The sequence below is a fragment of the Harpia harpyja genome, chromosome 23, assembly GCF_026419915.1.
Source record: "Harpia harpyja isolate bHarHar1 chromosome 23, bHarHar1 primary haplotype, whole genome shotgun sequence".
Lineage (NCBI taxonomy): Eukaryota > Metazoa > Chordata > Aves > Accipitriformes > Accipitridae > Harpia > Harpia harpyja.
The window spans coordinates 1,293,933-1,317,552 of record NC_068962.1 but is presented as its reverse complement, the minus strand read 5'-3'; the positions used below and the strand labels follow the sequence as shown (position 1 = coordinate 1,317,552).

At 48.8% G+C, this 23,620-nt stretch overlaps 1 protein-coding gene across 2 annotated transcripts; it reads left to right on the top strand.

Annotated features, from left to right (window-relative positions):
• The first annotated feature begins 17,662 nt into the window (after positions 1-17,662).
• On the top strand, positions 17,663-23,620 carry MGP (matrix Gla protein). 2 transcript variants are annotated; one of them, XM_052774537.1, is made up of 6 exons: positions 17,697-17,777; positions 19,512-19,595; positions 20,466-20,616; positions 21,418-21,453; positions 22,639-22,714; positions 23,245-23,620. In XM_052774537.1, the coding sequence occupies exons 3-6, from the start codon at positions 20,556-20,558 to the stop codon at positions 23,381-23,383; spliced, it is 312 nt and encodes a 103-aa protein (XP_052630497.1). In that variant the 5' UTR covers positions 17,697-17,777; positions 19,512-19,595; positions 20,466-20,555; the 3' UTR covers positions 23,384-23,620. The 2 variants fall into 2 exon arrangements, with proteins under 2 accessions (XP_052630496.1, XP_052630497.1); XM_052774536.1 differs by lacking the exon at positions 19,512-19,595 and having other exon boundaries at positions 17,663-17,777.

The window sequence follows — 23,620 nt, the reverse complement described above, 5'->3', positions numbered from 1 at the left end:
GCGTGTGGGCAGAGGTTGCAGTGCTGGACTGGAAGAGCAGGAATGAAGCCTCATCTTTGGCGTTGGAATTCCCCGTGCAATGCATGAGGCTTGCCAGGCCTGTGTGTGCCCTGTGCGAGGGGCATGGTGGTGGGAGGATCAGTTGTCTCTGACCCTATGGCTGTGTGAAGGTGTGAGCACAGGGCTTAGCCCCTCTGAAACACTGGGGAGCCACGGGGTCTCATCCCAGACTCTGTCACACACTACAGCTTTGAGGATCAGAGATGGCTTGCCTCACACTTGGCCCAGAGCCCCGGCAGAGCAAACGCACACCTGCCTTCCAACATCCCCATGTCAGTGGTGTGTAATGGTTTTGAACTCCTGGTTTTATACCAGTCCTAGAACATGCAGGGCTGTATCTCCTAGCAAGAGCCCCACTTGCTTTCCATCAGTGGGAAAATTGCTGCTTTTTATGGCTATAGGTCATTCCTCCCTAGGAAGGGTTGTACTGCTTTCTCTGCAGTAAGGTAAAGTGGGAAGACCTGCGAGGAGCCTTGGCGTCGTAGACGTTTCCAGTGTCACACACCTCTGTGGTCCAGACAAAACAGTGTGGGGGGAACTGGCCTGCTGCATGGGTGTCTGAGGTTTGTGCCTTGGCCCTGTGCAGACACAACAGCTGCAGGAATTGGGCACAGCGACGTGACTTTTCCTCAGTGCTGGAGGGAAACAAAACAGGACATGAATGAAGCTCTGGTTCTGCAAACAAGCCTGGGAGCAAAAGCAATGTTCCCCGGTGGCTGTGTTCGCTGTGTACACAGCTAATTATAGGGACAGCTTTTCAGGAGCTTCATTATGTACACTGGGAAGTTTAATTCCCTCTGCACCTTCTAGAACTCTGCACCTAACCAACAACCTTGGGAGCCGCAATGGAGCCACAGGAAAAGCCTCCTCCTCCTCCAGCTGCTCTGCAGTTCTCTCCAGGGCTTGCACAGCATGGACAGCCCCAGAGTGCTGCACTGAGGATGCCCTGGGCACAGACAGCGCAGGCTGTGGAACCAGGGGATCTGCCTTAATTAATCCCTGTGCTCAAAGGCTTCTGCAATGCAGCTTTGGTGGGCTTAGTCACTGCGATGGAGCGTCCGAGGTAGAAATCACAGGCAGAATCTCATGGAGAGGCAATCTCTTGTTTGTTGCTTTAGTTTGGGTTTTGTCCCCCGTTGTGTTATCTCTGACTTGAATTTGTGATGTACTTGGCCCAAATGTTTTGAGCTGGCCAGGGAAGCTGGGCTTGTTTTCGAGGGGAGGAGGTGCTGGATGCGAGCTGACAGAAGGCAGGATGAGGGGGTTCCCTTTCCCCTCAGTATTGTGGAGATAGATACTGTGGTGTGAGAGCCCCTGCTCTGCAGCAGTGCCTGAACTCAAGGGACATTCAAAGTAGCTAAGAGAGCAGCTGAGCCTGCCTGACAGCAAAGCGAGGCTGCAGAGGCGTGCAAGAGCTGCTGTTCTTTACCCCAGGGAACAGGGAATTGGGTTGCACTGTGGAAGATGCATTCATCCTTGGTGAGAAAGGATTTGAACACCTCTAGAAGCAGAATATTACAAAGACCTGGAGGTTCAGCAAGGGGACTAACATTTTTGTGTTCCCCCCCCCCAAACTGCTATGTGTGGCATAAAATAAGTAAATGTTCCTCAGAGGTGAGGGCTGGGGCCCAGGAGTGCTCCCCGCATACCCTACCAGGGCAGAAACCAACTGCCAGGTCCTAATGGCACCATTCAGCTCTCTTGGGCACTTCCCTTTGGTACTTGCAAGTGCCCTGGGGATGCAGAGTTTTATGTTACAGCCCTTTCCTCAGCATTTCCTACTGGTTGGCAGGGTGTTTCCCCATGCAGTGTTCAGCTTTCATCAGCACCTCTCCTGGGTACACACATCCCTCAGGAGTCTGACTCTGGGATAGGAATGCCACCGGGCAGCAAGAGAGCTGAGGGATGAGTTGGTGCCGAGAGTTGCTGCTCTTCTGTCCTGAGGTCTACAGGGCAAGGCTCAGCTCTCTGCTGCTTTTGTTCCCTCTTTTCTAGCAGCTGATGCAGTGCCACCTTCGTGTAAATTATACTGAATATCAGATTGGGCAAGGCTGTTTGGGGAAGGGGGATTTCAACATGGTATGTGTGGTGTATCAGCTGTTGGGTTTGCCATCTCTGCTCACTTCTGTCCTTGATCACAGAATTTGTTTCTTCCCTTTTGTGTAGTGTGGGCCCAAATCAAAGTCTGAATGCAAGGATGGAATGGATGCAAGGGAATTAGACCTCTGAACTAGCCCTTATCTGCTGCAGGTGAACCACGACTTTCAGTACGGACATCTCTGCGCCTCAGCTTTGTCGCTCCAGTCCCCTGCACACAGAGCGCTGGGTCTGGCCAAGCCACAGGGAGTCTGCCCAGCAGGAGAAGGACCAGAACAGCATTCGCACCGGAGAAGAGGAGCCGGCCCCTGGCCTCTGCATGTGAGTCTGTCTGGTCAGGATTGTTCCTGCTCTCAGGGGTACCTGGGAGATGCTGAGAGGCCTCTGACTGCCAGCATGAAGGGAAGAGACACCTCCCAGGGCTTACAGCCCAGGTGCCTTATGTGTGCAGAGGAGCAGGACAGCCACCAGTGCAGCGAGGCTGCCTGGCTTGTTCTCCGGCTGAAGTCCTGACTGGACCTCCTGCCTCTCTTCTAGGGACCGTGCTAGGCACCAGGGCCCTGCCAACTTTGAATAAAAATTTAAAAATTCTCTCTGGTATATACCAGAATAGCTGTCACAGGGTGAACTTTATGGTGCTCGGGTCAGATCCCATCCCACGCACAGAAGTCCAGCACTGAGCTGCGCTGGAGTTCCCAGGAGGGGGAGGGGATAGTGAAGATTTAGCATAAGACATAGTAGGAACTGATGCCCTTCTTATAATAAAAGGACGAAGGGCACGGCTGTCTGACACCTCTGTTCATCTGGAAGGAAGAGGAATCAATAAATCTGGGCAGCAATAGTAGAAGCAAACCCTCTCTTGCAGGTAGACAGACTGCAGGGCTGAGTCACTCTGCACCTCTGCACAGGATGGCTTCCCCTCAGTACAACTAACAGCAGCCCACAGGCTGGTGAAAGGGTGGGCAGTTGACACAGGAGGGGGAAATATTGTCTGAAGGATGTGACCGGGGAAGTGGTTTGCAGAATCGTGAAAGAGGAGGGCAGGGAAGAGCCAGAGGCTGGTCTGGGAGGAGGAAAGGACTTGCCCAGGGGGTGATGTGGCCAGGGACAGGCAAGGGTCAGTGAGGGAAGGTGCTGGGTGGGTACCACAGGGAACTGATAATGATGGAGAGGAGAACATAGCAGTGTTTTTTCTGGGGCTGTGAATCAAGTACCTCTTTGACCCATTTTTGCTCAGTCACTAAGGAAACTTCAGAGGAATATTCTCAGTGGAAAAACCGGCAAAGCCACAAGATGCACACTGAAGAAGAAAGTACTTGTTCTCCCCTTTGAACTTCTCACTTCTCTGCTAATATACCTACAAATACAGGCAGCCAGGCTAGTCCCATGAGCTGCAAAGCAGCACATTTCTCCAGGCTAGAGGAAAGACCCATAGATAACTGTCTCCCTGCCTGCCCCAGGCCTCCACATATGGCAGCTGTGCAGTTGCCTTCTGTATCACGGCTGCAACCAGCACTGTGTCCTCCTCCCCATGTGCTCACCAGGGCTCAAGCCTTTGAACCCCCTGTGCATCACAGCAGCCCCTGGAGCCCCCCCCATCCTGTCCATGTGCAGGGTGAAAAGCCAGACCCATCCACTTTCCAGCCTAAACTCATGGGCTGTGTGTGCACTCCAGGTTTCTCCCTATCCCTGTGTTATGGGTATTATATACCCTTCATGTCACCCACCTCCCTCTCTTCCGAGGCCAGAGTCCACATTTCATCATCTTGTTCGGGGCTTTGTGCAACTCTATGCCACCCATGTCACCTAGTTTGTGTAATGCCTATATCACCAGCATTATTTCTTGCCTTTTATCTAGCAGCTGAGGCGTTGATAGTATTGCAATCTGTAACTTTCTTGGACAGGACGGAGATAGCAGTCTTTACTTCCATAGGTACCAGAAGACATGGTTAGCATTGGTGCAGTCCACTTCTGGTTCCTTGATCTGTGTGGGCAACTGCAGAGAAATGCCAAGTTCTTGGGTCTGCTAATCACCTAGCAGGAGAGCAGGACGGGATCTTGCAGTTCTCCTGTTTTTTCTTTTGTTGCTATTAATCACTGGAATCAATAGAAAAAACACCTCAAGAAAAACTGTTCATCTGTTTTCTTATCCACTGAATAATACAAGGCTGTATGCCCATGTCGTGGTGTAACCCCAGCCAGTAACAGCACCACGCAGCCGCTCGCTTACTTCCCCCCACCCAGTGGGATGGGGGAGAGAATCAGGGAAAAAAAAGTAAAACTCATGGGTTGAGATAAGAGCAGCTTAATAGAACAGAGAGGAAGAAACTAATAGTGATAATAATAACAACAATAAAATGACAATAATAATAAAAGCATTGGAATATACAAAACAAGTGATGCACAATGCAATTGCTCATCACTTGCCAACCGATGGCCAGTTAGTCCCCGAGCAGCGATCCACCCCCCCAGCCCCACTCCCCCCGGTTTATATACTGGGCATGACATCACATGGTATGGAATATCCCTTTGGCCACTTTGGGTCAGCTGTCCTGGCTGTGTCCCCTCCCAAATTCTTGTGCCCCTCCAGCCTTCTTGCTGGCTGGGCATGAGAAGCTGAAAAATCCTTGACTTAGTCTAAACACTACTTAGCAACAACTGAAAACATCAGTGTGTTATCAACATTCTTCTCAGACTGAACCCAAAGCATAACACTATGTCAGCTACTAGAAAGAAAATTAAGTCTACCACAGCTGAAACCAGAACAGCCCAAAAGGTTGTGTTTTAAAATACAACTGGTATTTAACTGGTATTTATTTTACAACTGGTACTGTGGTACTTTCAGTATAAATCTGATGTACTCTGAGTATTCTTTGGCATTTTAGAATTCAATGTGGGTGTTGACCCTAGGCTATTTCATGACTTCCCATTGTAAACAAGACTTTATTTTCCTTGGCCAATTATTTCTGTTCTTTGGCTGAGAAACAGAAGAGACAGACAGTAACTTATCCCAGATTGTTGAGGAAGCCTGTGAGCAGACCTGGAGAGAGAACCCAGATCTCCTGCATCCAGATCTCTTGAGCCTTAGCCACATGGCCATGCTTTTTCTTCATCCTCCATCTCCCTCTGAGTCCCAAGGGCTATTTTCTTAAGTCAAAATGGCAGTCTTTTGCCATGAATGAAAGGCGGCCTTGTTTGGTTGCTCTAGTTTGGCACAGCTGAAGCTGAACAGGTCTGGATCACTGTTTTCTCTCCATTTCTGACTCCTTGCCAGTGAGAGCTTTCCTCCTGGAGCAACTGCCTTTTACTTGTGGGGTGCAATGGCGAATGTGCTCCCTTGCCACGTGGCTTTCCCAATGCAGTTGCAGTGCTCTCTCGGATCACTGGGCATCCTGGATTTCAGACCCCATCTTGTAGCAATGTTTTCAGGCTTTCTCCCCTGTTGAGGTTCTGGCAGTAAGGAAAATACTTTGTTAAGAAGATATTAAGAAGATGCCTTTGCATATTAAAAAAATATCTATGGCAGGTGAGAGGAAAATGTGAATGAGCCCCTGCTTGGTACATTTTAGTCTTGGCAAGACAGTGGCAGAAAGGAAGGGATTGTTCAAGTGAAAGGCTGTTTCTGATGCTGTAACCGAGGTAGCAATGCTTATATCAAAGGGGTCGTCAGTCTTGTTTCCACAGATCCATTCTGTCATCCAGGAGGCTGGATGGTGCCACAGTTAATGGGTCTTCCAACTACTTCTGTCTTGCAGTTCCCTAGCATGGAAACAGCATGTCTTTGGTGTCTCTCCTGTGACCTGATAACTCACCGCCACTGCACAGAGATGCAAATCACTCTGGAAAGATGCAATCCACCCACAGAGAAGCAGGCAGGAGTAGGGTGACCTAAGAATCGTCCCATTAGGGTTGTCGTCAGTATCCCAAACCTGGGTCTCTTCTTTCTGCCTTTCTGTCTGTCCAGCAGCGTGGAGACCTTCAAGGGTACAAACCACCCCACATGGCCCCTCTCAGACTCCAGGATAGGGGTGCACCCTCCTCCTCCCCTCTGGCTCCCTGTCTCTGTGCGAATGACAGGCCCTCTGACCCTTGCTGTGATTTTATTTCTTTTTTTGCCCACGCCATGCTCTGGAGGCAGCTCCGTCCCAAGCATAACCCTGCTGCTCCCAAGGGAAGGTGCTTGCCACATTGCACATGCCCCAGGCACTCCCTTTTAAAAAGAACAAATATCCCCGCAAAGGGAGAACAGAGAGAACCCACGAGGCACCCTCCATCAGAGTGGTGATGAAGCAAGACTTTAGCAACACAAGGGAATGGATTAGCTGCCTTGCCCTGGGGGCCCTGTTCATCTGAAGGTTTCTGTTTGGTCTCTGAGTCCTGCAACTGCTATTTCAGTGGAGTCCTTCTTGGCAGGTCTGGCTCCGTGACCTAGGACAATAAAACCTTCTTTCTTTTAATAATAAAGATAGCTGTATCCAGGATATTTAGAACTTGAGAAACTGCTTTACCAGCATTTCACATGATAGGACAGGATTATTTCTGTGGCTGTTCTTATGGAAATGAGGTGGTTTGTGTGTCTGCTTGTCCTGTCTCCCCTTCCAAATCCTCAGACACACCTGACAGGGCAGTGGTCTCTAAAGTATTATGGTGCTACTGGTTTTGTAAGACTACGTGTTGCGCAGAGGAAGCAACTCCCAAGAGCTACATTGTTAGCTTTGTTATGCCAGGGGTACTCTGGTCCTGTTCATAACATGCCTTCATGTCCTTGCTGGGACCCTCAACTCCCCAAGATGAGCTGCTTGGGAGCTGCTCCTTGTTCCTTGCCCATTGCCTTGAATGGCACCGATGTTCTCCGACTCACCTCTGTGCTGTCTTCTTGAGAATCCAGGCAGGAGTGTTTACTGTGATTTGGGCTGGGGTTAGCTGAACATCTGTCCTTGTGCTGGGAATCCATCGAGCATGCAAACCCAAAGCCCCTGAAGTGGTTGGCTTCTATTTCTAGCCGTGACGAGCAGCCAAAGGCTTGGCGCTGGTTTGTTTATGTTTAATGTATTAAACCTGTCTCTGCAAATTTCTCTGTGACAAACAGATGTGCCACGGGCATGTGTGGGAGGGGGCTCCGTTTCCGGACAAGCACCCTCCTCCTCTGCTTCTCCCGAGCCTCAGCACCACTTAGCAAATTCCCAGGGAGGCCTCTTCCCCAAGGTCACTGACAAAAGCAGCAAAGGCTCCCACTAACAGCAAGGAGGGGGCTGAGAGGATTGGCAAGGTCATCTGCCCCAAATGGAGAGTGGAGACACCAGGGTATCAAGACCTCAGTTTGCTTCTGTATTGGGTTTGCATGGCAGTTTGTTTCTGGATTGGGTTTTGGTAGCAGGGGGGCCACAGGGGTGGCTTCTCTGAGAAGCTGCTAGAAGCTTCCCCTATGTCCGACAGAGCCAATGCCAGCCAGCTCCAAGACGGACCCGCCACTGGCCAAGGCTGAGCCCATCAGTGACGGCGGTAGCACCTCTGGGATAACATAGATAAGAAGGGGAAAAAAGTTGCTGTGGAACAGAAACCAGAGCCGGAGAGATGAGTGAGAACATGTGAGAGAACCAACCCTGCAGACCCCCAGGTCAGTGCAGAAGGAGGGGAGGAGGTGCTCCAGGCGCCGGAGCAGAGATTCCCCTGCAGTCCGTGAGGAAGACCATGGTGAGGCAGGCTGTCCTGCCTCTTCTGGAGGGAAGCAGATAGAGAAAACAGGGAGTGGAGTTGAGCTGGGAAGGAGGGAGGGGTGGGCGGAAGGGCTTTTAAGATCTGGTTTTATTTCTCACTACCTTACTCTGAATTGATTGGTAATAAGTTAATTTTCCCCAAGTCGAGTCTGTTTTGCCCATGATGGTAATTGGTGAGTGATCTCCCCCTGCCCTTATTTTGACCCACAAGCCTTTCGTGATAATTTCTCTCCCCTGTCCAGCCAAGGAGGGGAGCGATAGAGCAGCTTTGGTGGGCACCTGGGGCATCCAGGCAGGGTCAACCCACCACAGCTTCCTCGTGGGTTATGCAGCTGCTATTGGCAACTGCTTTGCTCTGTCGTTTGGCCTTGGTTGTGCGTGCTCCCCCTGCCCCTCTCCCCAGCAGCTGGAGCCCCTCTCCATGACTCTCCCCCGGCCGTGGCACCCTCCTGCAGGCTCTTCCCCAGGGTGGAACAGGGCCTGGCGCAGGTGGGAGATCTGTGGTGGAGGGGACATTCAGCCTGGAGAAGCGGACGGGGCTGGTGCCATCGTGTGTCCCACTGGCCAAGTGGGGCAAGAATGGAGAGGAGAGGAAGCAGATCGGGATGGGGGGAGCTGAGGCTGGCTGTGGACTGTGTTTTATAGCTGCAATGGCTGGAGCATGGTGGGCCGGTGCAGAGTGAGGAGCCTGACCCTTCTCCTGCCTGGGGCTGCCGTTCCTGTGTTACGCTGCGGCTCCCTGCAGCACTGGGACCCCAGTCCTGGAGCCAGCACCAGTCGTAGGCTCAACTTCACCATCATCATCAGCAACCCTGAAGACAGAAAAGGGCTGGGGGTACACTCTGGGTGTCCCTCTGCCTTTTGAGTCAGGTTCTGGACAGCAAGGCAGATCAGGTAGAAGAAACGCATGCTCAGGAGGACACATAGACATGCAGCTATTGTGGGAGAAGCTGGGGTGCTCGAGTGAGCGGTGAGGGGGGTCGCAGGGGACCGGCGATGTGACAGGTGAGACAGACCCCATCACGTCCTGCAGCTGAAGGCAGGGCATGGGCCCATCTGTTCTGCAGGCTGGGTGGGTGAGCTGGTCCCTGTGGCTGGTGTTAGCATCCTTGCCTTGCTCAGAGCTGCTGATCTGGACATTCACCTTGTTTTGTATTTCCTGTAAACACAAGGTCACTGTTGGGTCTGTCCTTCTTCCCTGGGGAATGGCCCTGCTGCTGTGTGCAGCCCTCAGCATCCTCCTTGCAGCTCCTTTCCCTCTGATACCTTGGAGACCTTGATATGGGGATTTTGATCTAGCTAGTTAACTGGAATCCGTGTCTTCTTCTACCTGTTCAGGCCCAAAGGATATTTTGTTACTTCATTCTGATTTAGCAACTTTATTTCCCAACAAAATCAAAGCCTGCTGAATTCAAGTGGAGTTCAGACACGTACGTGTGGGTTCGCTTACGGTGGTCATCCCAACCTGGTGGCTGCCAAGAAAGTCCCTGTGCCCTTTTCCCTCATCTCCTGAGCCACTTTTCTCCACTGCAACTGCTGGACATCGGCTCGGGTGGTGGGGTTTCATGTCAGCGCAGGAGCAGCTGCAGGATAGCAGCGCAGAAGAAACCCTTCTGGTGCCCAGCAGCTTTTCAGGGAGCTCACACGATGCAGCAGGCTGCAGGAACGAAGGACAGCAGCCACCAGGCAGGCAGGGATGGGCAGAAAACGGCCTCAGCAGCAAGCCGGCAGGAGCCTTTTCCTCAGGAGCAGCTTAAGGTCAGCTTTGTGCCTCAGCGCCGAGTGTTGCACGGAGGAGGCAGAAACCTGACCAAAGCAATCTCGGGTGCTTGCTTTCAGGCAGGAGGGAAGGAGCTAAAGCCAAGCTCTCAGGTGTGACTCCAGCCTTGCAGATCTCTCTTTTCAGTGGCTGTACAGAGCTCCTCATAACAACTCCCGCTGCTGTGTTACTGGTGGTGCCCCTCTCTGGAAGTGTAAACGGGGGGATAAATTATTTTCTTATGTTCTTACTATCTCAAGATCTCCCCAGCTAGGGTATAATGACAGCAGATTTCTGTTTAGCAGCCCAGTGCCTGCAATAGTTGCTGGGGGTCAGCAAGAGATTATCATTAGAGCAATAGCGCAGAGGGGGCCAGAGATATCAGATAATGCAGAAGAGCTCCAGGGGCTGAAAAAGAGGGTGACCTTGATGTCTGAGCCTTTGGGATGCCTGTGTATCATCTGTCGTCACCAAGCCCCAGGCTTGGGAAGGGCAGGCAGTGATAAGGGGGTCCTTGGCTGAGGAAGGTGCTCCTGCCAGACAGGCCTCTTCTCCTATGGAGGGGCGAGGACAGGCACGTACCCACAGGTCTCTCCCTTCTGGGGTTTGTACAGCACTTGGCACAAATGGGACCTTACACCTAATGAGGTCTCTGGGGGACTGTAATGAAATGACTGTCCTGACTGCAGTCCTTACTGGAGTTAGCCGTTCATTTCAGGTGTACACTCAGATCTCAAAATAGACAAGGGTCTTTCTGGGAGCTGGTGAGTATGTTTTATTTATTGGGTAGCATTGGTATTTTATTTATTAGGTTCTCCAGCAGGTTCACTGGTGAAATGACAAGACAGACACCTGCCTCAGAGAGCTGAAGTGACAGGCAGATGGTTGGCCAAGTAACATGGGGGAAGTCTTGTTCTACAGATGTGTACAGATGTTTGGTAAATAATACATGCACAGCAGAGATTCTCATACAATGTCTGCTTTAGGAAAATGTATGGTATTAAACAATGTCCTCATTAATCTTAAGCTTAGCCAGCCAGCAGAGTTATAAATGCTTGTGTACCCAATATGTGACTCATGCAGTGTATTTTGCTGATAAATGTACAGAAACATTTTCCAGTGCAGGCATGGCTGTAGGTGGGAGACAGTGAGAAGAGAAATCCCAAATAATACAGCCCAGTTGGTGCCAGGAAGTATTGTAAGCAGATCCTGTTAGTAGAACAGAGGGGAAAAAACATCAGTTAAAGCCCAGGAAGGACAAAAGTGTCTTTATTGGCAAGAGTCTTTAAAGAAAGGTCCTGCTATGGAAAAAGCTGTATGCAACTTCTAGGACTGATATATGCTATAAGTCATAAGTGTGATTTTATGTGATTTTTGGCACCTGTATTGAGTCTTAAAACACCATCCTTTATCAGGTATGGAGAGAAAAAAGGGCAGATGATAGTTTCAGCACAGCAGACCCCAACCAACATTGACCAAGCCAAGTGAGGGAGGATGTTGAATCCAAGAATGTGACCTCATGCCTACAGCACTGGTGCCTTGCTCTTTTTCTTGTGCATCTGTCCAGGGTTTCCTCCCAGTGTCTGGCTAAAAGGAGCATGAGCCAAAGTGGAAAGAGCTCTGAAAGAAGCTTCTTACCACACAGGCCAATGCCAAAGCTGCAGAATGATGAGAGATGGGTTTGGATGAAGACTTTTCCATACTGAGGACGTCATAAAAAGTCTTCATGTTACCTTTTGATACTTCATTTTGTAGTAAACGCTGTTGCAATATTGGAGTAACAGAGGTCAATATGAGACACTATAGAAAGGGAAGGTTACTTTATTTTAAGCCACACTGATTTCACTCACTCAGACTAAGACTCTCATAACCACATATTCACAAGCACCAAGATGCAGTTGTTCATACTATTTGGTTTTCTTGCAATACATAGAGGATTCAAGGCATGGGCTCTGGAGTCCTCATTATGTCTGCTGGGTTTCTCTTAGTTTGACCTCCATATACTCATTTTAGATGCATCTTTCACATCCTTCAGGAGCTGGCAGTGACTATCGTCTTTTGTCTCTCCACCTTTTCGCACCTCTGAGTATCATTAGGTCTCATCGTGTTTTGTCTCCTCATCTAGGTATCTTATGGCTCAATCCTGTTCTTTATCTTAGCACCATCATCTCTAGCGTTTTGAACTTTTCCTTTTATTAAGTGTTAGGTGTACTCCGTCCCTTGTTTCAGGACATATCTTGTTTTAAACTGTGCTTTCTTTTTCCCAGTCTGGGTGTCCAGAGGATCCATGTGTCGATATGCTGACATCTTAATGATCTGCTAATCTAGGTGCCATCAATATATGCTGTTCTTGTAGCCCTTCTTATGCCTTTCTTCCCAGTGCTTCCACACCCAGACCTCTTCTTTGTTCTCCATTTATACTATTCTTATTGTTTCTTTTATAATTTAAAGGAAATTATGACTACTAATGGCAAAGATGTCCCTGGTAAAGTGGGGACTTCTGGAGTCCAGTGCCATTTTAGGAAGAAGGAAAAGCTAATTGAAAAACAATAAAAATTGTTCTAATTTATCTTTCCTTCTCCTTTTAAAATTCTTTCCTGCTTTATGAGAACACAAAATTTCTTAATAAAAGTAATCACTTGTCAAATTTAATATAAATAAACAATAAATATATATCCAAAGAGCATATAATTAGTGTGTGAAATCCATTATGAAGGAAGGTCATCATACCAAATGACTTGGCTAGCATGTGATGTTAGGAACATTAATATGATTTGTAGTTATGCACAGGAAGATAAGAGTAATCAGATTTTGTGCTTCAAGGAATAAGAATGTCTGTCTTCTTGCCGTAAACAGTATTTCACCATTAGCTGGCTATCGTGCATTTCCCCCCAACCCCTAGGCTTCCTTTGAAGTCTATCAGATATTGACAAGAGAGGCCAAGACCAGGGGCTTGGTGTGCCACAGAAAAAGTTATTTACTTACTAAAGACAAAATTTATGATACTATAGATGCTGAACTCGCGATAGAACAAAGGAACGTATATAACACTACAGGGATGCTTGTAAATATTTCAGTGGCCTCCTGCATTCAAGACAGAACAGAAATGTTTCAGTCCAATCTTGGCTTCACAAGGACTGGCAGATTTTGGATCTAAGATGCTATCTAAATTTGTTGTTGAAAAAAGAGGCATTATTGTTATTTTTTATTTACCAGATGGATGAGAAGAGTGAAACCACAGCTGCCGCCTTATCACTCTGCATGTCTGGACAGGAAATAAGGCGGGTAAGTCTCATCTGATCCCAAAGAATGAATCAGGCAGGACATTTTTGTGCTCATGTGGTGAAGCGAGGGCCGTGGGGGTGGAAAAGGAAGAGAGATTTCTGCTCCCCTTTCCCATAAGAGTGTAACCCAGAAGCACACTCTGGTTTTATAGTCAGAGTTCAAATTTTTTGCTTGCTCAGTTTTTCATAGGATACTTGAAGTACAAGCAATTCTGCTTACTTGTATGGATTATTTAATCCCTACACAGGAGCCTCTGCCAATTTTTTCAACATCCAAATAATATTAACATTATCCTCTCTCTTCCTTCCTTTCCAGATAGCAGTAGAAATAGGCTGATCAGTGTATGTGGACATGTGTGGGTGGGTGGGGGTGAAGCCAAAGGAAGTGACAGAGTTAGCCCTTAGCCCTGAATGCTTTGGTTGCTTTATTCAGTGAATTAAATAAACTCGGTCTGGCTTCTGTGAAATTTTAGTCTTCTGTGCTCAAGAACTTCCCGTTACCAGTAATCTTTTTTCATTGTCTCAGCCAAACACAGCTGTTCTGGGAAGTCCTGGCCAAACAGAGAGAGTCAGTCTTTAAAGTAACTCAGTGATATCCCATGGAGACTGCTGAGTATTGGAGTCGAAGGCTTGAGCCAGGCTCACTTTTTGCAGCAAGCAGAAATGGAGAGCAATGAGTTCCCATTTAGCTGTACTGCTGACCCCAAATGCTCCTGTATTTATACCCAGACTGTGATTTTTCCAGGACACTGGGCTTCATTTTGAAGTCTGATGGATTACAAGGAATAATTTTGAGGATCACAACTCCATAGACCATAGCTGTGAGGTTGTGTCTGGCCACTAATCTCTGAATTTCAATAGGTTAAACATTTGCCACTACCAACAGAATACAGTGGCTAAACCCCCCCCCAATTTACCAACCAATCAATCAGCCAACCAGCCAACCAAACCCCACAGCTCACCAGCTGGAAACCTTTCCTTATGGTCATGGCTAATGTGGAGACAGGCCCAAATTCTGTAGGACACTGCAGGTGGAAGAAGAATTATCCTCTCACTCTCTGGCTTTGGTCAGGGAGGAAGGATCTGGGCATTTTCATGGTGTTTAATTTCAGTCCTGCTCCTTGGCACTGGGATACTGAGCAACCAGTTGTCCCAGAGTCCGGTGACACCCCTCAGGTTGAATGTGCAGGTGTGCTCTGCATCTGTGGGCAGGAGAAAGTCACTGGAAGTCATTGCGCAGGATGGAAAGAGGAGTTTCTAAAATGCACCCTGGCCCAAAACGCTGGAGGAAGCATGAAAGAAAATAGCTGTAAGCTGGCATGGGAACCTTCCTCCACCACAGGAGACTGACATTATCTGTAAGCTTCAGACGGTGGTTTCTACAACACTCCTAAGACTACACATAGATTCACTTTGTTAGAAGAAGTTTCAGTTAGAACCAATACATATTTTTGCACTAGAAACTTTTATTTTTGCACAAAGCTGTAATGCTGGGGGCAAAATTCTTCTCAGGGGAAACAGATTTCAAAGAAAGATATGTGTTTAAGTATTTTTGGGGAAAAAAACCCCACTTATTTGTTACGAAATTACTCTTTTCTCCCCACCCCACCACTGAAATGGAAATGAATAATTTCAGTTCTTTTGAAAAAAAATTGTTTGATGGCTATGAAACTAGATTTCTCCTATTTATGTTCTCCCTCTTTCTTTTAATCTGTGGAACTTTTAAAATCTAGTTTTGAAGTGTTTAAATCTGTTTTTCCCAGGTTGAACTAGCTTTTGAACTAGTTTTAGGGTTAATTTCGGGTAGCTGAGTGAATTTGCTGCCAGAGCTAACACACATTCAGATATGTATATCAAGACCTTTAAATGTCTGAAATGTGTTCTGTTTATTTTTATTTCATAGTCTTTTGACTAGCTCCTGTGTTTAAAAAACATCTCCCTTTCTAAAGCTTAGTGTCAGTATGCTAGTTTTCAGCACGATTTATTCCATGAGGTTGTTGACTTTAATTATATTGTGGATACTCAGACACTGTTACTTAGTGGCTCAATTATACTTGTTTCTTGGATCAGTTCCTAGGTATTACTTAGGACTAAATGAAAAAGTAAAAATAAAGTCTTGTTTTCTCATGTGCTGTAGAACTAGTTGTTCCAAAAAGCACTTGTTTATCAAGTTGAGAAATCGCTTCCTAAGCCATAGTCCACGTGGTGGTTGACTAACTTGCATCCTGAAACACAGGAGCAAGCTTGGAAAGGGCTGTCCAGATCGGTGAGTCCAGTTACTTGATACTCTGGGCAACCTGGGTTGGGAAACCCTGCTCTGTCGCAGAGCTGATAGTGTTTATTCCCTTGCCGTAGTGCTCAGAGACTCTGCTGAAGCCTTCCTGGCATGAGTTGGGCACTCGGTGAGGGATACATGGATATGGATTATGGCCCTAAAGACACAGAGGCTGGAAATGGGACTTCTCCTAAACAGGAGAGCTGTGGGCTCTGAAACAGGCCCTGGAAGAGTACTGGAAACAAAATCTAATTGCTAGTCCATTGTCCTGCTGGAAAAGCCTTGTGGACAACACAGGGAAGGAGAGGCTTGGTGAATCCCACAGGCTATGGTGAAAAGGTCTGTCATTTTGGGGGTAACTGCAGATCTCCTCGCCTTGTTAGTCCTCATCTACACCACTTCCTACAGGAATTCTTCTTCCATGAACATGGGTGACCTGGGCCATACAGAGGACTTTTGCTGAAATCTCACTGATATCTTATCCAGTGGCACTAACAGGTGCCCATCTCTGCCGGCACATTCTCAGTAGACATCTCAGAATCAGTATTTTGTGGTGACCTTTATGATTATTGGTTCATATTTGTTCCTTTTGTTCCCCATTTACTTCCAGTTTATGAACTCTTAATTTACAGCAGGATTCTTACTGCTAATCTTCATGGAAGCCCTTGCCTTTGCACTATTGCATATTACCCTGTTTCTGTTACTCCAACTTTCAACGTCATCCTCTTCCTCCCATATGAGCTCTCAAGCCTCCTTTCCACTGATGTTGCTTTCTTGCTTTCTGTTATCGACAAACTTCCTCAACAAGTATTCCCTTTTTAAGCCAGTCATTAATGGAAGAATTCAGTAAAAGTAGTCCCAAGGGAAATTCAATTAGTAATTTCTCAACATTTCTCCTTTCCATTGCTCAAGCTTCCGCCCCATTTTTCTGGTTCCTTACCATCTCACAGTTATGGCTTTAATGCCCATTTTCTCCAACCTAACTGAAAACTTGCCAGGTGGCACTGGGGCCAAAGCTTTTCCAATATCTAGGTAGATGAGGATGACTAGATCTGGGTCCTGATTTCTTTCAGGGTTCAGCATGTCACAGGGCTCAATATTCAGCTGTCCCTGAAGGGTGGTAGAAAAGGGCAAGAAATGTTCTCCTGTTTGCCCTGCTTTTCAAAGGTGGCTCATGACTATGCGCCCTATACCTTGAGGACAGCTCAAGGTTGCTATTCTCAGGCTCTCAGGGCCAAGAGCTCCTTGTACAAGGACACACGTAACATGGTACCTTGTTGCCACAGGTAGGTCTGAACTTTCCCCAAATTTGTTGAGCACTGTAGGAGCTAAAGATCCCGCCCTTGGACAGAAGCCCCTCACTCTTCTTTGGGAACCAGGCAAAAGTACATAGGTCAAAAATGCTGTAAGGTGACAAGGTGTCCTATAAAAGTGCAGCAAATCCCACCTCTGCCCCAATCATTTGGTGGTTCTTTAACTCCACGGTTATGCTGTTATTTTCATTTTGCAACCAAGGCTGTAAGTCAGGCCACACTTGGATCTTTTTCTGGACCAGACAAGCCATACTCACCAGCTCTTTTGTTAGTGAATAGATGTGATGGGTTTTCTTTCTTAACCTCCTGAGCCACTGATTCTGCAGCTGCTCATCCTCTCCATCTCACCTCCGCTGAGCTCAGTCCCTCAGGCTGTGCCTACCCTTACTTAAGGACTGGACCTGCCAGCACCCACGCTGAGCATGCAACAGGCGTGGATCTCTGCTGAGCGAGGAAGCGCTGCTGTGGGCTCCTGCTCACACGGGTTCAGCATCCCAGCGTGGTGCACGTGTGCTCTTGGCTCGGATGCAGGCAGGGCCAGAAGCCCAGGAGCCCAGTCCAGCAAGCACACGTCCTGGGTTGTCTGATGTGTTGTCCAGCACTGTTGTGGGTCTGGTGTGAGCAGTGAGGGGACATCTCAGGAGCCTGGGTTTGTGTAAACCAGCTCTTTGCCTCATAGGGTTTGTCGCTTTTGGAGGTTTCAGAACTGCCTCCAAAAGCAGACACCTTTGTTATGTGAGTTTTCAGTCTGACATTAGCCTGCCATTAAGCAGGGGGATCAGAGAGTTGCAAAAGCAGCATGAAAGGAGATGGGAGAAGGGGCCTGGCCTCCTCCTCCCCATGGCAGAACAGGTGCCCTGGCCAGCAGCACGGCTCTAGTTAGAGCCCCTCTAGGAAGAGGGGGGGTCTTGCTGCAAGGGGGGAGACTGGAGCTTGTCCTCAGACCTCTGCCCACTCACTGCTCCTGGGCACAGAAAAGCAGCCGGGCTGTGGCTGTGCCCCCACCGGCCCCTGGTGTCCGCTCTGGCTCCCTCCTCTCCCTCCTGGCTCAGTTCCTTGAGGCTGTTCGTTTCCTGGCTGTGGGCAGAAGGTGTTTTTGACGGAGAAGGTGGTGGCCTGGGGGTGGATCGAGGGTGGGAGACAGAAGATGGGAGGAGTCACTGATCAATGCTAATAAATAAAAGGCCCATCTTCTTCAGTCCTGGGTCCAGGACACTGTGAGAGCTGCCCCCTCAGACAAGAGCTGCAGGCTGACAGGGAAGCAACGTCTTAGTGAGTATGCAGGGACTACCTTGCTTTTCCTGGACAGCTGCTCATTATTAATGCCTTGCTGGTGCTTCACAGCTGCAAAGTGTTAGGAGTGGTTGCTATGGCGTGCATAACATTGTGATTCTCCTCTCCAGCAGGAGACAGGTCAGAGGACTGCTTTTCTGTTCTCCCCTTTATTTGGGGGACTGCGGAGATTTCCCTGGCATTTGCAGGCAATTCATCTTAGCTCCTCTTTCTGTATTTCTAACTAGTGGATGCTGCTAGAAAGCAGGGGTATTGGGTTCACTGTGCTGTGTGGTGTGTTACCTCTGGGGCAGCCCACTGATGCTGGGGAGGGGAGAGGTGTGCTGGAGAAGTATGGAGTGCAGGGGGAGTAGAAAGGAGATGTACTTTTGCAAGGAAAAGTGTTCCCCGAAGGAGTTTTGTTGGTATAGGGCTGTGCAGCTGGCATGTTCATTCATCCCTTGGAAAATGCATTGCCTCTGTGGTGAAAAATGAAACACTTGGGTTAAAGTGGTGTTTGTGGCTCTTCTCCTGTGGTTGGTGGCAAGGGTATGCTCCAGGCATTCTGGGATGAGAGCCCTCTGAAATGGGAGCAGAGTCTTCCAGGGAGCAGAGTGCTCTGCACTGAGTGAAGACAGATAAATAAAGAGGGTTTGGCTGGAAAATGTGTTGGAGTTTCCCACTGCGCAGCCTCACCTTCATTCCAAAGTACTCCCAGCATCTTCCTCTCTGTGCCCCAGTGCTTTCCTGCTGTGCTTTCTCCTCCAGCCTCTCCCTCAAGCTTCCCTTTCTTGGCAGCTCCCATGGGCTCCCAGAGTGTACATGACATTCAGGAAGCCTATAAAATCCACATTCAACGCTAACTCCAAAACCGTGGGCTCGAAGGAATGCAAACAATCCCAGAGCAGAGAAATCCTTTAAAGAGACCAGAGTGGCAGGCCACGGAGGGAAGGCAGAAAAGTCCCAGTTCTCCTCTGACCTTGGGTCTATAGCATACTTCTGGCTTTTGCCCCAGCACAACCTAGTTTTCCTCCTCATCTCAGGCTGAGTGCTGACCAGGCAGGAGGTGGATGGTCTGGGGGGCATTGATGGTGCAGGACTCAGCTGCTCTCCGCGTGGGGTGGGATAATGGGGAAGAAAAGCAATTCTTTCTCTTTGGTCTGAAGTTGAAGGCCCTGTTCAGTTTCTCTCCCAGAGACCACAAGTTTCAGGCAAGGCCCATGAATTTTGCATTGGAAGGGTAAGTTGTAAAGCCCAGAGTAATCTTGTTCCACTGAAGTTTTACTCCCCATTGGGGAAGTGTTAGGCTCTGGCTAGCTGTCCCTGTAGTTCTTGGCTGTGTCACCTGCAGCATGGTTCCCCAAGTCCAGCCTCTGCAGGTGACAGCAGTGACACCACCACAGTGGCTTGGGGGGAATGGTCTGCGCCCAGAGTGCACTCAGACAGCACCCTGTGAGTGAGAAATCCTGACGCCTGCATGTACCTATGGACAAAACAGGCGGTCACCACAGCTTGGATCAGACATAACAGTGGGTGCTGTTCCCTAGGCTCATCCCCAGGCAGTGTGCATGGTCCCAGCCCCAGCACTGCCATGGGGGATGGCTGGTAGGCTATGGGTACCCACCTTCCCTCCTGTCTTGCCTCTAGCAAACTACTCCCCTTTGCTTTTCACTGGGCAGGGATGGCCATCTCTGTAACTCCTTTCTTCTTTTACTCCCTCCTACTGTACCGCAGAGCTGAAGAGGGGAACGCCCCATCTTTTGTCCATCGCTGCTGTCCATGACATCGGTCCCAGGCAAGCCCTTTGGGTGCTAGAAGGTGAGGTAATGCTCCCAGAGACTACTGGCCTGGGAGATTCATCCCACCTGAAAAGCCTTCCGTTAACACCTGACTTTGGTGCAAGGACTGCTAGTGCTAGACCAGAGAGGCGGCAGTCCTGGAAGATATGGTTACCTCTGCCTTCCCCAAGATGTTGTCCCTTGGGCTGGAAGAGGAATGTAGGGGTAGAACCACAGTGAGGACCTGCAGAGATAGAGTTCTGGGTGCTGCTGTAATCTCAATGCAAAAATCATGATCCCTCCAGCAGAAGGGATTCTTCTAGGTTGCTGCTTGTCACTCCTGGAGCAGTAAAATAGGAGAGGGGAAGGAACAGTAGGGTTGGATTCCTCCTCTGATGACTGGCAGGCTGGGACTGAAGCGGGGGCCAGCTGGAGGGAGGGGGGTCGAGTGGGGAGGGAGCGTTTGAAGCCTCATTCTCCATGTCTCTGTCGGCAAAGTTGACAGAACAGTCTGGGCTGGGTGTATCCAGACAGAGGGTGGTGAGGGCAAAGAGGGCAGATCAGAGGAAAAATTAGAAAGGCAAACATTTACATTTGGGATCAGCATGCACCTCTCCCTCTGGGCCCCCGGCAGCCCCTGAAATTCCTTCCATTTGCGCAGGCCAGCTTTTCTGAGCATGGAGTGCTAGCGACATGCTTGCCTGTGAATTATGGGCCGCAGCCCTGAACTGGGAGAGGAAGGGGGCATGCCCCCTCTTTCCCGAAACCTGATTCAATCTGCTAATAGAGGACGTTTTGTAATGGCTCCATAAAAAGTGTGTACCAGCCAGCCGTTGCCTTCCCCAGGCTCTTTCATGGGCCCCCTCCTGGCTCTGTTTTCATAATAAACATTCCACTGCTGATTTTGCAGGCGGCCCAGGATCTCCAGCTGCCCTCAGTGGGAAGAGAGCGAGACACAGCAAGAGAGACAGAGTGAGAGATTCCTCCCTGCACTGGCACAATGCGCACTCTCATCATCCTTACGCTCCTGGCTGTCTTCGTGATGGCTGCTACTTGCTATGGTAGGTGACCTTTTTTACTTGGTAGAGAGATACCTCCAAACCTGCAGACATTTTTGGGTCTGTTCAGATGTTTTTTATTCAGCTTTGTGGCTTTGTGTCTTCTTTCCCCTTAACTTGATCTCTTGCCTGCTTTTCTGCCCTTGCGTCAGACCCTCCTAGTCCTGCTCCAGAGCTGGCAGCTTCAGTCATTGTGATTTGTGGTCCAGGATGCTTCAGCCCCTTCCTCTCTGTTCCAGCTCACCTCTCAGGCTGCTCCTCTTTCTGGACTGTTGTCTGGACTACAATAAGAGTTCTTATTCTTAACTCTTACTTGTTAATGGGGAGATTTCCCTTTCTCCTTTTGTAATATCAGCTCCCTTTTCTTGTCAGGCACACAGTTCCATACTGTGGGAATTAAGATGCTGTATGAAACAGCAAGAGTCAAACACATCTCACTGTGCTAATCCATTCCCTAAGCACACATGCAAGCTTTGAAGGTACGAGGTATCATATCCACTGTAGTGTCAGGAACATGAAGGTGAGGAATTGTGCTTGAGAATCACACACTGGAAGACCAAGCACAAGCCTTGAAGTCCTGGCTAAGATAGCAGGTTGCTTCATTCTAAACTCCTGAACACCCTGAACTCCTCATATAAATGCTAGGTCATGCCACTGATCCCTTTCTCTTCCTTTTAAACAGGTGCCTTAAAACCTGGCTTCTCTGCTTTCTGTGTGCATTTTCTATTGATCTGTGGTGTGTGAAAGTCTGTGAATCCCATCAATACAGTGTCTTACCACATGTTTTACTCCTTCTTTCCCCAGAGTCCCATGAGAGCATCGAATCCCATGAGTATCTCAGTAAGAGACTGCTTTACTATTTTCTTGAATTTGAAGTGTGCTACAGACATCTCCAAGACCATTTCCTTGTACTTGACTGTGGAGAGTAAATAGGCAGAACCACTCAGAGACCAGGGAAATTTAATTTAGTGGGTGATGGAGTTGCAGGATGAATAGGAAGAGAGTTTAAAAAAAAGAAACAACTTCACATGTTCGGGCACAAGTGCATACCAATTTGTTTTGCAAAGAGTATAATGGGAATTGGAAAACAAAGAATCATGAACTTAGATCCCTGCTGCATCCACCTAAAACAGGTTAAGTGGCACTAAAAAAGACATTGCTCAAAAAGCTCTGTGAGCACAGAAAGAGGCACTGCAGAAGCCAGTGACATGATTTGTACTTCCCCAAGGACAGGGAGAGCCTTACTTCTAGCATCTTGGAAGAAGCAGGTGGGATGTGTGGGCAGGAGGGATCCTTGGTCTGGAAGAGAGAGTTAGTGTCACAGGAGAAGCAGGAAAGGGTGGAGGGTCTCACCACGGAAGCAATAACCTGGAGAGGTTAGAGAACAGATGGTTTGAAACTAAAAAGAAATTAGACCATTAGGGAGAGGGACTTCACAAGCAGCTAGTCAGAAGCACAAAGGCACATGTGCGAGCCAGTGCCAAAGACATCCACAGACTCCTGAACTCTGCAATAGGACTGTGATGTTTCTCAAAAAGGACAGAAGGGACCTTCAGGCACCTCAGTCCAAAACTGCCACACAGACTGCTCAGTGACTGCCTAACCTTGGGGGCAGGTAGACTTATTGAGGCCCTCCCTGGTTTTACCTATAATTTCAATATTCTGCTAATTCTGCTGAGCATGCCGAGACCTCCCGCGGTCTGCGCAGCTTGGCATCTACCTCTTGGCCAAGCTCCACTCATGCAGAGGGGCTGCGGCAGCAAAATCACGGTAGCTTTACCCCAGGTGGTTTGAGTAACAGCAAAGCTAGAGCAGCATGTACACTTTGTACAGGCTGCGCAAGCCTGAGGGAGAGCCTGTGCATGAACCAGCAGGGTGGACAGCAGGGAATGTTAAAAGGTCCTGGTTTTCACTGTGTGTGGGAGGGCAGACGAGGAGGCTGTTATAAATGCGGAAGCTAGCTTTTGTTGAAACTTGGCCTTGAAAAAGTGTCTATCTACTCTGAACAACCCCTTGCCTTCTCAGATCCCTTCATCAACAGGCGCAGAGCTAATGACTTCATGCAACCTGATGCAAGGCTAAGAGCCATCTTTCAGGAGAGGTATGTTATGGCCTCAGGACGCCGAGGGTGGGAGTGGGAGAGGTCCCTCCTTGCCACGCACAGGCTGGTACCAGGGGTGGCAGCCATGGTGACTTCTGAGAAGTCTGAGTCCCTCTCTCAATGTGAGGTGCCCATGAAGTCCCCAACCCTGGGAGAAGCCAGAACTCGGACAGCACAGAGCGAGTCCTTGCGTTTGAGGACATGTCACGTGCTGGGAGGGCTCTGCTTAATTTGTCTGAAGGAAATGCCAACAGAAGGAGAGGGCATCAGTGTGGGATGGCCAGAAAGGAAGCTCAGGTTGAGATCTTGTTCTAGTCCTCAGACCTGAGGAGGCAAAACGTTCCTGCTGTAGTCACATCGCTCCCCTGGGTGCGGTGAACACAGAAGTTGGTGTGCCAAGATCTTTGTAGCTGGATGATGGAATCTGGTGATGGACCCTTAATCCTGGTGGGGGGTTGTGGCGCAGGAAGGGGCCGTAGACAGATATTTAAGATGACAGCACTTACCCATCATCTCTCCTACTTTTGCAGGATCAGGGAGCGTCATAAGGCGGCCCGGGAACGTCAGAGGGAGAACTGCGAGGACTACTACCCCTGCAAACTGTACAATTTGCAACATGGCTATGCTGCTGCTTATAGGCATGATATGGGGAGGAGGAGGACTAAGTAAAGCATGACCTGTCCATGCCCCGGGGGCTGGAGCCCAGGGTATCCTCCCAAAAAATGCAATGGCTCTGAAACATATTCAGTTGCTTGTGTCCTTGTATGTTATCCTGCCTGCTGCTTCTCTCCCATGTAGCCATGGATTCCTACAGTGTGTTAATTAGCGCTGAGCTGATATAGTAGAGATGAGAGAGAGTTCAGGATGTGGGTGTTTACTACACAATAAATTGCTGGTTTGATACTA

Bases quoted from the DNA above. Each gene is read 5' to 3' on its own strand.
- MGP (XM_052774536.1), top strand. From the start codon at position 20,556: ATGCGCACTCTCATCATCCTTACGCTCCTGGCTGTCTTCGTGATGGCT. The intron at 20,617-21,417 runs GTAGGTGACCTT...TTCTTTCCCCAG, and splicing joins GATGGCTGCTACTTGCTATG to AGTCCCATGAGAGCATCGAA. The intron at 21,454-22,638 runs GTAAGAGACTGC...TTGCCTTCTCAG, and splicing joins CGAATCCCATGAGTATCTCA to ATCCCTTCATCAACAGGCGC.